The sequence below is a fragment of the Sitophilus oryzae genome, unplaced genomic scaffold (genome assembly GCF_002938485.1).
Source record: "Sitophilus oryzae breed Bouriz unplaced genomic scaffold, Soryzae_2.0 scaffold_111_pilon_pilon, whole genome shotgun sequence".
NCBI lineage: Eukaryota > Metazoa > Arthropoda > Insecta > Coleoptera > Curculionidae > Sitophilus > Sitophilus oryzae.
Window position 1 is genome coordinate 5,423,924 of NW_022145749.1, and position 19,594 is coordinate 5,443,517.

Below are 19,594 nucleotides of genomic sequence, written 5' to 3' on the forward strand. Positions count from 1 at the left end.
CGAAGGGAACAGCCCAGCTGAAATATTAAATCAAATGTGAGGGAGGAGCTGCATGATTTTCTTTCTGTATAAATATTTTAATTAATATTTATCTACAAAGTTAGATGACTCACAAAACACGACCTACGCGTGCTAATTTATACCAGCGCAACTAGGTGACTAAAAATAAATATTGTAGTTTACATACACACAATTTCAGTAACGATTCGTTGTTTATAACAATTATTTTGTTCATTTAGTATCTAATGTTAAGTTCAAGCCATATCACCTTAAAATATTTAAGAAATAATTCAGATTTAGTGGTAAACCCGGGGTTTAGATATGTACGCCTATTATTTGAGTTGTTAAACATACAACAGATAAGATTACACATCGATATCTTATAAATGTTTTTAATAAACTTAGCGTTATGGTTAGGGATCGTTTAAACGATTTGATCAAGGTAAAATATTACTATTTTTTTAATTATAGAAAATGTTTAATAGTTGTGTGTAACAGATAATTCATTTACGATTTTATGTAAATTCGTTACAAAGACTGAACGCGTAAATTGTATTATTAAATTAATGTGAGTTGACGTTTTAGACAGGAAATGTGAAAAGCCAAGATGTACAATTGGAAATTGCGGCGGTGAGTAATTTTAATCCAGTTTATTTTGTCTTTGTTTTTTATATATTTTTTAGTTTTGGGGATTTTATTTTCCCTCTTTCCTATAATTATTAATATTATACAGTGTGTGCCAAAAAACTTGTGACAAATGCTAAAAAATAATATTGTGTTATCAAAAAAAAACCGCGAATGTAGAATTATTTTAGCCATACCCCATAATAATTAAAATGACGCATGTTATGCCGATTACTATCATAGCAAACATTAAAATAATCCTCGAAATGTTAAACACTCTGATGCTATAGGATTGGTGCAATTTCCGCCGGTGTGCGGTGCTGCCACCATCGGAGAATATTGTAAACAACTAGTATAGTATACAAATACACGGGTTTAAATAGCCAGTATACGAAAAATGTATTATATAATTATTCTAAAAGTGTTAGGAAGTATAATTTGTGAAAATTCTAAAAATAAAAATAAAAAAGTAAATATTTTATCTTCGGAAGGTCTAACTTAATTATATTATAATTTATAATACTACGCTAGCGAGCATAGTTTTAATCACCGGTTTTGCTGGTGGGGCATAATTGGGCAATAACAAAAATTTTAAAGGTACATAATTATAATTTTATAAGATGTTCATAAAACATTTAATCACTAGTCAATTAAAAAAAAGTATACCATTAATATTGCAAATTATATTTTATCATATGTCTATTTAATTCTTTGATTATGATACGAGCACTTTGTTTACTCACTTGCTTCGTCGAACTGCTTGAATCCATTTTTGCTTTTGATCAAATCGGTGTGAGAAACTGTGAAGCTATAAAATGTTGTTTCAGGAGAGTTGAATATCCGGGAAAGTTGAGTTATTGAATGTTTTTGCTCCAAACAACGCTCTAATTACCCTCTCCTTTACGCGTTAACATTTTTTTTTGCAATTTTATTAACATTTGAAATTGTCACAACCACAACACGATGCCTAGTTCGAATTCTTTTTCACTTATTTTTACTACCCGAAACAGCGTTACATTACACAAACTTCGTACCTAAGTGTTTTCTAGTCTCAATAACTGCACTAGCAAAAAACTAAAATACTTACTTAAATATTATGAGAAAGCCACGATTTCAATATTATTTTAATACGATCAACATGACGGCGGCTATGGCGTGAACTAGATATTGATAATTTCAGATTTTTTCCGTTGAAGTACTACGGTCGGAATTTGTTGAAATCAACTGAAATGCACCAAGCCTATATCTACTCTCCTTTATTTCTTAATCCTTACTAAAAATAATCTTTGCCCCTTTACTTTTCAATATTATTTTAATGACGATCAACGTGAACATGAACGGTAAACATGAACGGTAAACCGTAAATGGATCAACATGAACGGTAAACTGGGACAGCGCTGCGGTCGGAATTTGTTGAAATCAACTGAAATGCCACCAAGCCTATACTATATAATATACACGTAATTTGTGCTACTATTTATGCTGTGAGTTATTTTTTGATGCGCTCAATGGATTTTTAAAATTTTTTTGATTTACATCATATACATTTTTACACACACTATTCTGTGTTTCCCTTTCTTGAGCTATAACGAGTTATAGCTGATAAAATAACTCATCATACAGTTTCAGGGTTTTAACAAAAGCCAGTATCTGAGACGGCTCCACAGAGGCCAGCTCTCCACAGAATCTGCCTTCGCCGTTGTTTCTCAGCTTCAATCTACTGAGGATGCATCCACATCATCCTAGAAAAGGGGGAACGACGTATCGGCGTTACGACCTTGAATCGATTTCCAGTAATTCTATTGGCTGACATTTTTGACAGATGAATTTTTCAGCCAATAGAATTGCTGGAAATCGATACAAGGTCGTTACGCCGATACGGCGTTCCGCTGAGGTGTTCATTGAGCAGATAGTGTCCTGTTATAGAAATTCCGTGACAATCCGAAGACGAAATTTTGTTTTTGCTTAAATCTAAGAAAGTATTTGAATTTTCTCGGTCGTACGTTCTGAGTTCTGAGGAATTTTTTCGAGTGTCTTAGACCGTTGGAGGATTCCCATTCTAGGTTACGGATCAGAATACGTAAACGTCGGCTTACGTACTCTGTTACGGATGGAGTCTTCCAGGTTCTTCAGTTCCGCTTTAAGTTGGTTTCCGCTTGGAAAGCAGAACGGTTCTGGTCCAGTTAGTGGAGTGTTCCCTCCTTTGGTGAGCGGGCACCCAGAGTAGGAGGACTTTATTTCCTTTGCCTAATTTGTTCAGCTTCTCTAAGCATTCTTTGGCCAACTTCGAATTGATGCTTACTGAGTTGATCGCATTTAGTGCTGCTTGACTATAGGATAGGATGGATATTTCCTGTTTTCGATACTTCCTTATCTAAGATAAATTGTACACATCTTTCGATAGCGCAGATTTGTGCCTGAATAATGCTGGGGTAGTGTCCATTGGTTCGGAGTATTTAGTTTTCGGCCTAAATACTCCTATGCCTGTCCCTGCTTTAGTATTGGAAGCATCAGTATACCACGTTATGGTATGGTCTTTTACATGCCGAGCAAACCTTTCTCTCTTCCAAACCTGTTTATTGCTCAATACAATTGGACTACAGTAAGGTGTTTCCCAAAGTTATAAATTCTTAGTATGTTATCCACTGGGTGTTGGAGGAGTGGAATTTTCTTTTTGAGGATGTTCCAAGCCCCTGACCTGAAAATTCTCCAAATACTGTTTCCGCCAATGACCATTCTAATCATTGTCAAATTGGCATAACTACCGACGACAATGTGCAGTGGTGTTACGTCTAGGATGACCCCCATTGCTGCTGTTGGGCACGTTTTCATGGCACCTGTGATGTAGATGCATGCTATTCTCTGTACTTTGCACAGGTTTTGCCTTGCATATACATTTATTGTAGTGGTATTATTTTTCCTTTAGAAATTTAATGAATCCCTCGGTATGTTTCGTAAAAAAAACAGTTTTATTCATAATAATTCAGTAGTTGTTATATCATTAATTTTGAACATAGTGTTTCAAGAATTAGAAATTCAGTTTTAACATTAAAAATTCAATATTTTAGGAAGAAAGGGAACCGCTGACTGGTGGTAATTCCGATATAAGAGACACGTTTGAAAGAGCTGAAGTATTGAGGGATTGGATCGAATCAATTGAAGCTAATGTAGACCATATAAGACAATGCATCAAAAAATTAGATGACATAAAGATAAATCAAAGGGGTAAGAAAAATACGGGATGGCGTCACCCATACGCCGCCAAAGCTTCAAGGAGAACGACAACTTGTATTGAAAAGAAATTTTAGGATCTTATGTACGTTAATTTGGAGCATTTATTAAAAATATATATAGTTCTACAGGGTGTCCCCAGTCAAAAGTGGAGACAAATTGTCTTTTTTGTAATGGGACACCCTATATATTAATTGATTTTCGGATTCTAGGAAGAAATAAAGGTGAGTTTTATTAAAGAAGTATATGACTAAAATGTAAGGGTTTTGACATATTTAACATTTTCTAACAATGAGCAAGAGACTTTAAATTTCAAATCTACTTAAATTGTAAATTATCCTGTATTTAGTTAAAATAACCATTGTGCGTAAACCAGATTAAAATTTGGCCCGACAAGATATACAGGGTGAGACAAAATTAATATTGAACATTGGGCACTTTTAAAAGCAAGTTGAAACATCCAGTATATTATTCCAATATTAAATATAGAATTCAGGTCTCTCAAAATATTTTTGCCTACTAATCTGATAAAGATTTTCCTAGATATTTTCCTTTTTATGATTTAGTGTCAGTAGATGCGAATGCACACTGCATTCACCATTTAATGGAACCATATCCGATTTCTCTGGTAGGTATAAGATTAGTTCTCATTTTCATCAAATTTCTAAGAATTTTCTTCACTTCAACTGACACAAATCGACAATAGTTTTGACGACAACTAATTTGACAGCTATATTGAAGAAACGTCAGGCATAATACAACCGCCTTAATAACATATATTATATATGATCTATATAAAGATCTACTCAAACGAAATTATAAAAAAGAGAATATATAGGAAAATCTTCGTCGGAGGGGTAGGCAATCTTAATAATATTTTAAAGAGACATGAGATCTGCATTGAATATCGGAATGATATACTGGGAAACAAAAGAGTAAATTTGCTTTTAAAAATAACCAATGTTCAATATTAATTTTGTCTCACCCTGTATAAGTTTTCGGGCCAAATGTTCATTTTAGTTTGGTTGATACAGGGTAAATTACAATTTAGGTAGCTTTTCTTGCAATTTTTAAACACTATATTATTATTGATTGTATTTTAGTATATTTTTCATTTTTAAAAAAGTTAGTTATATCTTCTTTAACGAAACTTGTCTTTATTTTTTTCCTAGGATCCGAAAACCAATTAATATATAGGATGTTCCATTACAAAAAACATAATTTTGGATTATATTTTTTTAGAGGCACCCCTGTAGACCTTTATATTTTTTTAAAATTCTACAGGGGCGGATACATGAATTTATTTTAGAGGGGAGGCAAATAAAAAGTAATGTAGAATATGCTTTGTAGTGCACCATTTTTAACCCAAAAGCCTAATATTTAACCCAATTTAGAGATTGTAGGGGGGCCTGGGTCACATGTGCCCCCTATGTACCCCCTGCTCCCAAGATTTTATTTCGATAAAAACTGTCATTCTCCTTGGGGTTTCAACGACGTTTGAGGGGCGCCAGCCTGTATAATACTTATTACTAATTTTTATGTTTTATTAACAGACTTGAATGATAAAATCGATTCCCTTTTTCAAAACAACATCTCGATATCGGGCAAAATTCAAGCAAAACTGAAAATTTTTGAAGAGGAACTGGTCAATGTGAACACCTTAGGAGCCGAAGGACGTATCAAGTCAATTCAATACAATACATTGAAAACGAGGTATCAAAAAGCATTCAAGCAAAATGTAGCCGAATTGGAACATTTTCGAAATGTTAAAAAGGCCCAATTGAAGGCTCAAATCAGGGCTAAAGGAATCAGCGTGACTGAGGAACAGTTACTTAAATTGATTGAAGATAAAACAGATGTCCAAGTTTTTACCGAAAACGTAAGTTATCATCCTTCTTATAAATATTAGTGATGCAAGAATCATATTGGCATTAGCAAATATTCCTATGTATTTTGATATTCATATTCGTATTGGCCAAATTACGCGAATATTTTGCGAGTAACAACGTTCGAAAAAATATATAAAATGTAAATAACATTAGGCAGTGAGATATAAATTTAATAACAAAACAACGCAGCCAAAATAATTTAATATACCTACCTACATAAAATAAATAAATTATCTAGGTTGAAATATACGGGTGCTACAAATTCGTAATATGAAGATGGTTAAATGGGGCAAAGTTGCGATTGGGATGTTCACCAAGATTCCATTAAAAAAGTTTTAAAAATTCCAAGGATTGCTGACTTTTTTGGAAAAACGAATTTTTTTGAAAATCAATTTTATTTTTTATTCTGCGTTCTTTATCGTTATTATTTAGAAAATCAAAAAACTAATTGCACATTCTCATAGCGACTTTATTAGGGCTACATGATAGTATTTTTAGATTTTCAAATTAGCTGATAATTTGTGAGATACAGAAGCGAACTTAATCTTTTTAAATACGGACCTGCATTTTTTATTTTAAGCTTTGGAAAAACTCAGTCTGCATAATGATATGTCAAACTTGATACTTTTTTTTTGTTTTGGGTACTTTACAATAACAAAACTATTTAATTATTATTTAAAATAATTTCAAGTCCGACTCTGGTTTTTTAAATTATTTAATCTGATTATATTTATCGCAACAATATTAATCAGCGCTAATTCATTGAATAAGGAAAATCGAGTCAATTGAAAGATTCAAATAAATAATATCCAGGTCAGCAATAAGAAATTGTTTTTAACTTTTTTTAATTTGAATCTGAAATCTCTGTGTACGATCTAATAATATGCATAATATTAATCCCAGTTATTATAAATAAATCAACTTCTACAAACTAGTTTCTAATGCTCTACATGTTCGAAAAGGTTACAACCATCCCTAATGCACAAATTTATTTTTCGTTCAATCTTATTTATCGCGTTTTGAACATATCTTCTTCTTATATGTACTTCCGAATGCATTTTGTACTCTTTATTGTAAATGTTGAAATGTATTGATTTCACTGTTATAAATGACGTCAGACAATAACCAGGTCCCTATTTAAAAAAAGTAAGTTGACCTCTGTATCTCACAAATTATCAGCTAATTTGATAATCTAAAAATAAGCCCTAGTAAAGTGGCTATGAGAATTGAGAATGTGCAATTAGTTTTTCGATTTTCTAAAAAGTAGTGACAGGAAAAAATAAAATTGATTTTCAAAAAAATTGTTTTTCCAAAAAACTCAACAAAAACAACAAACCAAACTTTTTTGATGGCATCTTGGTAAACATCCCAAAGCGTAACTTTGCCCCAATTTAACCATAAAAACTCAACATAAACAACAAACCAAACTTTTTTGATGGCATCTTGGTAAACATCCCAAAGCGTAACTTTGCCCCAATTTAACCATATTCGTATTTATTACGGTTACCGAGATACCAATGCTCGTACCTCGAATTTGTAGCACCCTGTATAGGTATATGCAGGGAATACAGGGATACTAGGGATCATAGTTACGAAATAAAAATGCGCAGTGAAAAGACCAAAAGTGCTTTTAACCATTTTGAAAAATTGCTAAGTACTCCTCCCTACGCTAAAGCGCTACCTCTGCCTAAATATCAATATATGCATAAGATTTGTCGGTTAGGCAAATTTGTTTGACTAGTAAAATACTACTGACAAATGGGTGTTCCGAGTGCCGTTTCAATTAAACGTTATGGTGTTTAAAAAAAAATATTTTGTAGATTTTCTTCTATTAGCAAAAAAAAACAGATTCCTTTCAAGAAATGTATTATATTTGCATTTAAATTAGTCACACTAAAAACAGTAGAAAAGAATCATAAAGAACTGAACATAATTATTTACATTAAAAATAAATTAATTTACGATACTTTCAGTTATTGAGTGAAACGGCCGAAGCTAAGAGACAGTTACAAGATATAGAGGAGAGGCACCAACAACTTTTAAAAATCGAGACAATGCTTGAAGAAGTCAGAGACATGTTTCTTCATATGGCAATATTGATTGATAATCAGGTATCAGTTGTATATTTATGGCATACAATAGTTTTTATTTCATACTGTATCGTAAAACACACCTTGACATATTTGATTTCAGTCCGGTAAATTAGGCTCTAGGCTGTACGGTAATTCTTTTCTACCGGACTAGGCCTGTTTTCAAAGCGTCCTAGTGATTTTTTTTGGTATTGACCGCCCTGGCAGCCTCGTTACTAGCTTACTAGCCTCGTTACTGGTGTCTATCTTCTATCAGAATCAAATTTTCAATGCTTATTTACTTCATTTTTCTGCATTTTTTATCATAGCACTGATTTTTAAGTCACTCGAGTTTGGTACAAATAAAATTTTAGTACAGTGCGTTGCGCCGATAGCTTTCTTCGGGTTATTAGTCCCCCATACATCAGAAGGCGGACTTGGCCTGTGACTGTCTTCGCCAAAGGCTTCAATATATTCGAAATAAATTTCTTTCGTTCGTCTTTCGGACTATATAACGAAGTCGGGGATTCACTTGAAAGACAATAGACTCACTACGCACCCGTAACACGACAAATAATCAAAATTGGTTCCGAAAAACTATCATTTTATTTACTAGTGGTATTGAGCATTGTTTTTTCTTATTCTGCTGTTTAATTGCCGCTGAATGCTGCTGTTAAAAATGTATCATAAAAATATATGAAAATCTGACTTAAGCCTGTTATAAAAAGACTTAAATTTTTTTCTATTTCGGAATAAAAATTTAAATAACAATTCATTTTCAAAAAGACTTAAATTTTAAGTCTTAAGTCAGCTTTCAAAAAATGACTTAAAATCAAATGACTTAAGTCATTAAAATCATTTAAATCCAAAAAATACTTAAGTTTTCTGTGAGCTTGCAGCTCTGTCAGCAGATAAGCTGACCGATTTTTTATACGGCCTAATCTGGCTTGCCAAACAGGTGTGCCGATTAGATATGTCCGATTAAATATTCTTGTTTGGGACAAAACTCGACGTTTTATAGCAGTTTTTATACAGAGCAGACCAGGCTACTAGTAACAGAGCAAGTTCAAATTCAAATCCAAATTTCTTTATTAGACCCCATTAAGTTTTACAGAATAATATTAGTATTAATAAATGTGTGTCTAAAGGGATCGCACCGCGATTAAAAAAACGATACAATGGCACAAAGTACCAGAGTGGTGCGACCCCAAATACAAAATAGAAATAAATTAAATTACAAAAAGTTGCCGGACGAATTTACGTTTACTCGTTTTGCGTTCGTACTCGAGATTCACTGCCGGCTAGTCGGCTGTCAGGCAGTACGCAGTTGCAGTTGTGCTTGGACGGGTCGGTCATGACAGATTAGGAATACGACTCTAGGAGTGCCAAGTATTTGTTTTCATTTTAAGTGTTTACCTTCACTTAATTAAGGTAACATTTAAAATGAAAATGCTTAAATATTTATTATTTGAGTGTATTTACAAGCCAAAACTAAAAATAAATAAGTTCTCTAAACCCAAAAAAAAACTAAAATATTACTCTAAATAAAAAGAAGTTATAACAAGTGTTCAAAAAAACCATCTTCTTGTGCTAGACAGAAGCCTAGGCGGTCGTAAAATCCCCGTCTGACATTGGCTAACATATAAGGGCTAATAGTTTGGAAAGCCTGTCATATTTTTACTTGAAGTTCATCCAGATTATTAGCCCTATTATGACAATACACTTTGGATTTTACATAACCCCACAAAAATAAGTCATTGGGAGAAAGATCTGGTGATGTAGCGGGCCACAAAATAGTTTTTGGACTACCAACTCAGCAATTTTATTACTTGAAAACGTGGGATTTTGATCCGCGTAGCACAAATGAACACTTGTTTTAACTCCTGTTAAGTCTGTATACAAAAGTTTGTGGAAAAATTGTTTGTGTATCCCGATAAGACCTATTTTGGAAATACCATTTTACAATTTGAATTTTCTCACGAACTTCGTAAACATCCATTATTTTATTTAAAAAATAAATTTTCCACGAGAACTGTCGCGAGAATCTATGTATTCGTTTTGGCTATTAAAACACGAATAAATACAAACTATGAAACACTCTTATCACATATCTTCCTATTTTTATTTTATCGCATTTTTTCGCCTGCTTTTTATCCGGCGGACGGGTATACGCTAATTCGTCCGGTTCTGCCTATGTTACTACTACGGTGGTCCGGTCTGTATAAATAATTGTTTATCGGATTAAACATTGACGGATTTTCGCTTAGAAAGAGAGTGTGTTAATTGTCCGCGGACTTTATCCTTCGATCGTTTTGTTTAGACGAATATAATCTGACAGATCAAGCCTGCAATGCCTGCGGACTTGGTCCGTGGCAGGATTGGTCCGCCACAGAATTGGCTCACCACAGGCCACAAACACAGAGTTTTATCTGTGGATTTGGCTCGTGCCATATCAAGTCGGTCTACTTATCCGCTGGTGTATGGGGGGCTATAGTGTTAAATTATTCTAATGCTTTACTTGTTTTAGCAAGAGTTAATAGACAGGGTAGAGTATCAAGCGGAAATGGCTCAAAATTTTGTTGAAAGAGGCCGAGATGACCTTAAGAAGGGAGAAAAATCGAGAAAAAAATTTCAGAAGGTAATTTCTTACAATAACATACTTGATATGATACCGAATACATAAAGTCTGCTCAACGTCTCAGGGAATATTTCGACATATACAGGGTGTTTCATGTGCCATTCCTCGTGGAGAGGTTCCTTACATAAAAATAAGATTTATTTTTCATGTCAACATTGGTCCGATTCTGCTTTGTTTCGTAGCTCCAGGATGTTAAAATGTTAATATTTTTTCGTATTATTATAATTTTCTTCCAAGTACTTTTAGCGTTTCGAATGAAATTTTGAGGGTAAAAGTTGCTGTAAGTGCGACATATTTTAATGCTAAAAAAGTGTCGACAGATTTATCAGAGACGTGCATATGGATTATCACTGGAATATTTTTCTAAAAAAAGCATTGACGCTACTGACTTTTTTCTCTATTTAGTGAAATAGTGTAAGCAGTTTAATTCCGATTAAACTTTGTCTCTTGATGTTTTGTCGATTCCGACCTCCTTGATGAGATCAACGCAATTTCATTAATTTGCCTTGATCCAGGTCTAATAGCAATCTTTAAAAAAAATAATATCATTAACTTTCGAATGTTTTAAATAAGTACTCGTTGATTTCTCATCAAAAATGCATAGTTTTAGAGTTACAGGATGTTAAAACTTTTTAAAATTAGGTTTTTTAATTATCTTAAATACCATTATTTTTTTATTTGAAATTGCTGTAGGTTTGACTACTAATAATAATAACTAATAGTGTAATAATATTTAATAATAATTGGCGGATCTGTCGACACTTTTTTAGCATTAAAATATGTCGCACTTACAGCAACTTTTACCCTCAAAATTTCATTCGAAACGCTAAAAGTACTTGGAAGAAAATTATAATAAATCGAAAGATTATTAAGATTTTAACACCCTGTAGCTACGAAACAAAGCAGAATGGGACCTATGTTGATATGAAAAATAAACCTTATTTTTACGTGAGGAATCTCCCCACGAGAGAAGGCACATGTTTTTTGAAACCCCCTGTATACAAACAACATCCACCGATAATCCTCTGTTATTTCATTATAAATATTTGAAGTTTTATAATTTAACTTTACATATTATAGGCATTAGGCATATAATATATTTCATATATGACATCCACAAAATGACAGGGAATACAATTTGACCGTGAATTAAAATGACAGATAAAAACTGTTCTCTCGTTGGACACACTTTATATATAAAGAAATGTTGCTTGTGTATATTTCTATGAAGTACTTGTAGTAGTCGTAGTAACAAGTTGAAAACAATGGGCATTTTGAGGTAAACTAATTTAAACGTTTATATCAAGTGACTGCATGAAACAAAATATAGGAGGTACATCGGTCGTTTAAAACACTTCTGGAGAGACTTTCAGAAGAAAACTCAAATATAAACCCGTATTAAAAAATCAGTTCCCACGTTTCCTGAAATAGATCGATACGCACCGTGATTGATTGTTTGTTTTTATTGTTAATCTGGGCTAACATACATACATACATGCGTACTGCCATTACTCGCTGACGAGTATTTGACACGCATCAGAAGATGGTCACCCAAGGCGTCTTCTTTCATGAGCTTTTCTGTAACTGAAAAGCCCGATACGTGATGTTATCTGTCTACCGCACTCCAGACATTCAAAAATCTCATTGCTTTGTTGCCTCTTAGCTTTTTGGTTGTCTCTGTTAACTGAGTTTACAATTTTTCTCCATTGCGTTCTATTGTGAGCTGCTTCTTCCCACTCATTCTGCTTGTTAATACCCTTTTCGTTAATAAGTTTTCGTGGAAAATATCCTTGTACAGGGTGGGTCAAATTCGACGCTTTTAAATGGAAACACCCTTTTCTATAGGAGAGAGACGAAAACTAATATCGGTGTCTGGAGCTCAATTTTCATCAAAAACATGATGTTGAAAACCGCACATCAATATCCGTTACCGTTTCGGAGTTACGGGGTGTTTTTCAAAAATGTGCATTTTTAACAAATCGCTGTAACTTTTATCCTATGGAAAATTTTGTATTTCTATGAAAATATTTCCAAAGCACCTTTTGACGTAGAATTTAATGGTTTAAGTATAATTTTTTTAAAATTAACAATTTAAGAGTTATTAACAGAAAAATTCATTTTTTATTTGGGACACCCTCTATATTTTAATTAACTGAAAAGAATTTAAAATTACCTTTCCAAAAATATAGCACACTTGATATTTTGTTATAATCCCCTTCGAAATACTGAATCTTTAAAAGTTCGCCACTTTTAACTAATAGGCTTTGGACCCCTTATTGATAATAATGCCCTTAAAACACACGATGATTTACACACGGCAGTTTAACAACAAAGAATTTCTTTAATAACTTTTTTAACACGCACATTAAGATAACAGTGTATAAAGACAGACACTCCTTTTTGTATCTGGGAGTTATATAGAAACATATTGAAGAAGATTAGAATAAAAAAATTATTTAAAAATGGTTATATATTTGTATCTATCATTTGAGAATGGATAACAGAAGATGAACCAAAAAAGATCCTTCAAGGGATCGAAAAAAAGAAGAAAGTTTTAAAACTGAAGTCATAGTAAAGTGACCAGATGAGGCGCCAAGGAATGAATCTTTTTTGAGAATAGATTATCTCTTATTTCTTTCAAAATATTCTCCGGACCCCGTCATACTGCATTTTGTAATTACCGAGTATTTTAAAGAAGGTAGAGGTAATTGTCTTTTCTGTACCTGTCTACAACTTACTGACCACTGTAAATACCCTTCCTATACGTGCATTATCTCTTGGAAGAAAAACTAAATTAGTACCATTTTGCATCCTACTACTACTGCCATTACTCGTTGACGAGTATTTGACACGCATCAGAAGATGGTCACGTAATGGAATTCGAAAACATTTTTCCAGCAGGACGACGCACCGCCTCTGAACGCTGAAGTTATCAGCAAATTTTTGCAGCCAATTTCAAGAATAATTGAATAGCTAATCAAGATCCCAGCCGTTGGCCGTCGAGGCCGCCTGACTTAGTGCCCATGGATCAAATCCTATGGATATATTTGGAGAAGAATAAAGGTTCCTTATTCTTCCGGATAATCTAGACAAGAATTAGAAATACTTAGCAGTTATGAGAGAGTATCTTTCACCCCCACCGAATTAATGAATTCCGCGAGAAATGTTCAAAAACTGCCCCGTCTGTTCATAACAGAAGACAGTCGATATGTCGAACACCTGTAGCAAAATCTCATGTCTTGGTTTGCTATTTAGTTTTATTGTTATTAGATATAGTTTAAATGTGTTGATGTTGGTTGAAATTGTTATAAAATTCTGCATCTCTCATAGCAAGTATTATTTTCGTTTTAATTGATGCTCACAGCTAAAATTTTTTTACATTACAGCCGGCGCCGTTCAAAGCCTACTTATTTAAAGCGAGCGAATTTTTATATACTCTATATCTCGAAGAGGAATCGAGCAAAATATCAAGTGTGTTACATTTTTGGAAAGGTAATTTTAAATTATTTTCAATAAATTAAAAATATACACGGTGTCCCGTATAAAAAATTAAATTTTCTGTTCATAATTCTTAAATTATTAATTTTAAAAAAATTATACTTAAACCATTAAATTCTACGTAAAAAGGTGCTCTGGAGATGTTTTCATAAAAATGCAAAATTTTCCATTGCAAAAAAGTTACAGCGATTTGTTAAAAATCCATATTTTTGAAAAACACCCCGTAACTCCGAAACGGTAACAGATATCGATATGCGGTTTTCACCATCATGTTTTTGACAAAAATTGAGCTCCAGACTCCGATATTAGTTTTTGTCTATCTTCTATAGAAAAGGGTGTTTCCATTTAAAAGCGTCGAATTTGACCCACCCTGTACCTTTTGAGTTGTCTACCCGGCCTCCTTTTACCGTCTACAAGCTCACCGCAAAGCAGAGATTTTGGTATGCGGTTTTCTTGCATTCTGCATACGTGACCAGCTCATCTTAAGCGGGACTTTGTAATCATGACTTCAATACTCTCGCAGTTAGCTTTTTCAAGGACCGATACGTTTGAGACATGATGGAACCATTTTATTCTATTCTGGGTTCTAACAATAAAAACTGGACTAACAATAAAAAACAAATCACGGCGTGTCTCGATCTATTTCAGGTAACGTGGGAACTAATTTTTATAACACGAGCTTTTTATTTATCGTACTATTTTGTGAAATAGCACGAAGCAATCAAGGTCAAACGTTGTGGTGGCTTCAGAAAAATAAGTAAACGTGGAGTATGAATAAATATCATTAATTTGCAATGGAGTGTAATGTAATACCACTATAAACTGATATGAAAAATCAAAAACAATGCATTTAGAAAACAGTTAATATGGTAGATTAATTTAACTATTCCTCTAAGGTTACACAAGAATATTTAGTTTTAATTATTGTCTATTAGCGATGGGAACTATCGAATGAATTAGACTATCGAATGGTTAATGAATGAATGATATCAACTATCGAATGGTTTTATTCGAATAAAATCATTCATTCATTTGTATACTAAAGCATATGTGACAACCTCGCGGTGCGACTAAATAGTTATCGTTGACCCACGACTATCGAATGCTTTTGATAAATGAAATTTAGTATTCGTTTGATTTTTGTATGCGTCCAGTGCATTATTAGTTCTTCCAAATTTTTATAACTTCGCCGTATAAATACTGTGCTATTTTTGCGTTTATTAAAATAGTTAAAATACTAAAATAGTAGTTATTTTATAATTTTATTTATTGACGATTGTGTGCATGTGCAGGTGGTCAAAATTTTTCCGAAAATTTGTGTGGATTTCCGTAGTCCGATCTTTCAATTATTTAATTTTATATGGTATATGGTGTATTTTTTAATGGGAAATTTTGAGAAGTAGCATTTTTTAAGAAAGATGAGATGAACTTACAATTAATTTTAAAAATACATATTTGTATTTTAGATGTTTTAATAATATGAATTAGTGGAACTTAATAATCATATTTAAGTAATGTGGTTAAGTAAATGGTTATCGAACTCAAACTATGGGGTGAAAAAATTAAAATGAAAGTTTTACACGTGCCAATTTAAAAAAAAAAAAAGTTAACGATGTTTGTATTTTGTTTATGCTAATTCTCTTACATGTAGTTTTTGCGAAGAAATATTTCATTTATTTTTAAAGTAAATGCCAGTAAAAGTAAATATAATTTTTAAATAGTAATATAAAGCACCTAATATAAATAATTTTGATTTCTAATTTTTTATTTATATTTTCCTTCCATTACACTGCATGCTTAGAAAATTAATAAATGTTTATATTTCATGATTTTAAAATTTGTTGTTAATATAACAAATTAGTTCTGTAATTATTATTATTTAATAAACCAACGTTGCCACACACAAAAAATTTAGAGACTATATTATTTTTAAATAGGAGCTAATATAAATAATTTTGACATCTAATTTGTTGTTTATATTTTGCTACTACTTAAAAAAAATTAAATTTTGTTGTTAATAGGTATAACAAATTATTACTCTTATTATTATTTATTAAACCAGCCTTTGCTTAAAACCATTAAAAATCATTTTCCTACATCCAAAATAACAAATATTATTGCAGTGTAACAACAGAATATTAATAAAAAAGAATGCAGACTATATAGACATACTATCCCTAACTAACTAAAGCCAAACAATAATATTCTTTGCTAATATCAACTAATACCAAAATATGGCAACAGCGCCCTTCATAATGTATTTTCTGTGTAAATACTAGCACCTCAATAAAAAAATAATGTGTCCTTATCTATATCTGACTCCGCAAAAATCAAAGATGCCGGCTTCTTTCATAGCATTGCCACCGACCGCTGTCGGGTTTCTCGGAAAGAAACCTACGTCGCCGGGCGACAACTAAAATTCAGTTAATATTTTATTATAATCGATCCTGACGAATAAATGAATTTCATAAATGAATGAATTATATAAATGAATGGTTTTTGCTGCCGAATTACTAGAATACAATATTTCAAGGCAGATGACGGATCTATTCGATAATTTTTATTCGAATAGTTTTCAACGAATGTTTTCTTACTAACTATCGAATTATTCGAATGAATTGCAACTATCGAATGTTTCGATAGTATTCATTCGATAGTTCCCACTACTATTGTCTATATTATTAATTACAATATAGTAAAAAAATATATTTCCAAAACTTAAAATCGTAAAACTGCAGGGCAATACGCAGTAACTAAATGTTCTGGCGGTCCGCCTTTTATATGTTATACTCCACAGTGTTAAACTGTTTAAAAAATCGTCTAATTATTTCTTATTTTTGAATAGATTTATATCAAACCATGTTATTATTATATATAAAAGTATCTCTTATTGATATTGGGTCAATCAATAATTTTCCCAATCAGCTCGATATATTGATGATGTTACCAGTATTACTCATTAAGCGATACTACTGTTATATTAATCAATTAAGGCCGCGTAAACAAACATAACATACAATTTTATATACTAATCCATTATAATAAAATTAAATCATAAAAATATTGTAATTATATTTCTGCAGTTTAAGTGAAAAGTTTTGTTCTTAAATATCTACTATACATATTATAAACGCGTGTTCAAATATTAATTTTGGGGAACATATATGTATATCAACATAAAACGAGATGTAATTAACGAAATATCATCGTAACAACAGCTATTTTAGAAACGGTTAAAAATTCTAGGTTTAAGTAGTTATTTCACTGAGATTTATGAAAAAAAGTCCTTTGCCTCGGGTACAAATACCGCACCGTTTTGGAAATAGCTCAAAACGAAACAAAATTAAACGAGGTAACAGGAAACGCAAAAAATCCCCCCATGCCCTCCTCCCGACTAGTTTTCAGGCGCTTTTAACAATCGACAGTAGGTCGAGGCAAACCGAAATGGGTCAAGACGACTGGGAATAAACGAAATGTGACAAAGTTGGGCGACGAAACGCAGCATTGACCTGCTTCGAAGAGTTCTCCACATAGTGTAGAGGCTGTTTAAGGAATTACCTAAATTAAATTCCTATACTGCTGCGAGGTAGACTAGATACGGTTGAAACGATTTGGATTTTATTGTTCGTAGTATTCTGTATGGCCCTTTCAGGGACGGTTGAAACTTGAGACAGTGATTTAGGTCAATTGAAAGGCTCATGTAATATCCATAAAGTATTGATGAACAATAAAATCAAGTTTAAATTTATAAAAGTTCTATATAATTACCCACAAGCAACATTGGTGGCAGTGTACGTATAATGCTTATTAACTGAGTATAATTTTGTTTGTTTCAGAAAAAAATCATACTTTTAATAGTACTTATTATCATATTAATAGTTGTACTTGTCCTGGTATTTAAATAACGACAGCACAGTACTCGGTATTTGATAAGTTTTGTATTATTTTTATATAGCTAAATAATAGATAAACGATATTGTAAACATGTGTTTTATTTTAAAATCGCCTATACTATCTAAACTATAATCGAAAAAAGTTAAGGATATTATGTTTTCGCTAAGAAGATTTTTCAGAAAAAATGTGTTATAGCTATTAATACCTATGTCGTTTGTGTTTAAAAAAATATTTTTGTAAACATAAAAAATTGTACCCGAACAAATAAAAAGCATTATCATCAAAAATGTCCATTTAATTTTTGTTTGGAATAGAATTTGTTTGCGTGTTGCTAAGCGGCAGTTTGCGATATTGTGGTTATTCTGTCATCGATAATATGAATAGACGTTATTTAACAGTAGAGGAAGCAAATTAAGCCATTGGGTTGCTTGTTGGCGGTGCGCGACAGATCGATGTGGCTGATTAATTTAAAGTCACCTAAAGTGTAATTTCTAGACTTAAAACCCGATTTAATGAGACTGGATATGTCATAGAAGGCATAGGGAGGGTAGACCAAGGTCGACAAATGCTAGGGAGGACCGAAGCTTACCGAGAGGAGCTAAGATGGATCTTGCAAGAAACTACACGTTGCTCAGCCAGGACCTTTTGGCTGCCAGCAGGCTACGTATTGCCCCTCGGACGGTCTTAAATCGATTAAAAAAAGCAGGTTTACATTGCTATAGGCCTATAAAACGCCCTCCGAGATCCTCCAATGATGTCAGCATAAATTTCACCTGTCATTGTACCTTCACAGACATACAATTCCGTTCGGCCTCTGTATCCACCTCTAACTCCAAAAGATGCCCTTCTTGAACATATCGGTCGTTAAGTCTTGTATTTCTTAGTCTCCACACACGAACTGTACGTCTGTCAGTACAAAGAAAAAAGCGGCTTTCATCGCTGAACATCGCAGTGTGCCACTCATCATTCCAGTTAGCTCTTTCATTACACCAGAGCAAACGTTGAGCTTTATGATCTCAAGCTGATTCTCGCGGTCAACGGAGGGCGTCTTATAGGCCTATAACAATGTAAACCTGCTTTTTTAAATCGATTTAAGACCGTCCGAGGGGCAATACGTACCCTGCTGGCATCCAAAAGGTCCCGGCTGAGCAACGTGTAGTTTCTTGCAGGATCCATCTTAGCTCCTCTCAGTAAACTTCGGTCCTCCCTAGCATTTGTCGACCTTGATCTACCCTCCATATGCCTTCTATGACAGATCCAGTCTCATTATATCGGGTTTTAAGTCTAGAAATTACACTTTAGGTGACTTTAAATCAATCAGCCACATCGATCCGTCGCGCACCGCCAAGAAGCAACCCAATGGCTTGATTTGCTTCCTCTACTGTTAAAATAACGTGTATTCATATTATCGATGACAGAATAACGACAACATTGCAAACTGTCGCTTAGCAACACGCAAACAAGTTCTATTCTAAACAAAAATTAAATGTACATTTTTGATGATAATGCTTTTTAATTGTTTGGGTACAATTTTTTATGTTTACAAACAGTATTTTTTTAAACACAAACGACATAGGTATTAATAGTTATAACACATTTTTTCTCAAAAATTTTCTTCCTCGCTAAAACACAATATCCTTAACTTTTTTCGATTAATTTATATCTACTCTCCTTCCTATCCTTGTCCCTTTAAACATGTAAAAAAAGACATTGAGTAAATTAAATTCTATTTAATAAATAAACTTACAAAG

The 19,594-nt window shown here is 32.8% G+C and overlaps 1 protein-coding gene across 1 annotated transcript; it reads left to right on the forward strand.

Moving 5' to 3' along the window:
- Positions 1-127: 127 nt before the first annotated feature.
- Positions 128-17,932, forward strand: LOC115884576 (syntaxin-like). Its single transcript, XM_030903201.1, has 7 exons — positions 128-442; positions 586-630; positions 3,693-3,849; positions 5,409-5,734; positions 7,718-7,855; positions 10,341-10,451; positions 17,786-17,932. Exons 1-7 carry the CDS (start codon positions 410-412, stop codon positions 17,852-17,854), a joined length of 879 nt encoding a protein of 292 aa, XP_030759061.1. The 5' UTR covers positions 128-409; the 3' UTR covers positions 17,855-17,932.
- The last annotated feature ends 1,662 nt before the right edge of the window (positions 17,933-19,594 follow it).

What these genes read in the sequence shown, in the direction of transcription:
- LOC115884576 (XM_030903201.1), top strand. Translation starts at nt 410, where the DNA reads ATGGTTAGGGATCGTTTAAACGATTTGATCAAG. An exon ending in GTTTAAACGATTTGATCAAG is followed by an intron (nt 443 to 585) that starts GTAAAATATTAC and finishes TTGACGTTTTAG; the next exon opens with ACAGGAAATGTGAAAAGCCA. An exon ending in CAATATTGATTGATAATCAG is followed by an intron (nt 7,856 to 10,340) that starts GTATCAGTTGTA and finishes TACTTGTTTTAG; the next exon opens with CAAGAGTTAATAGACAGGGT.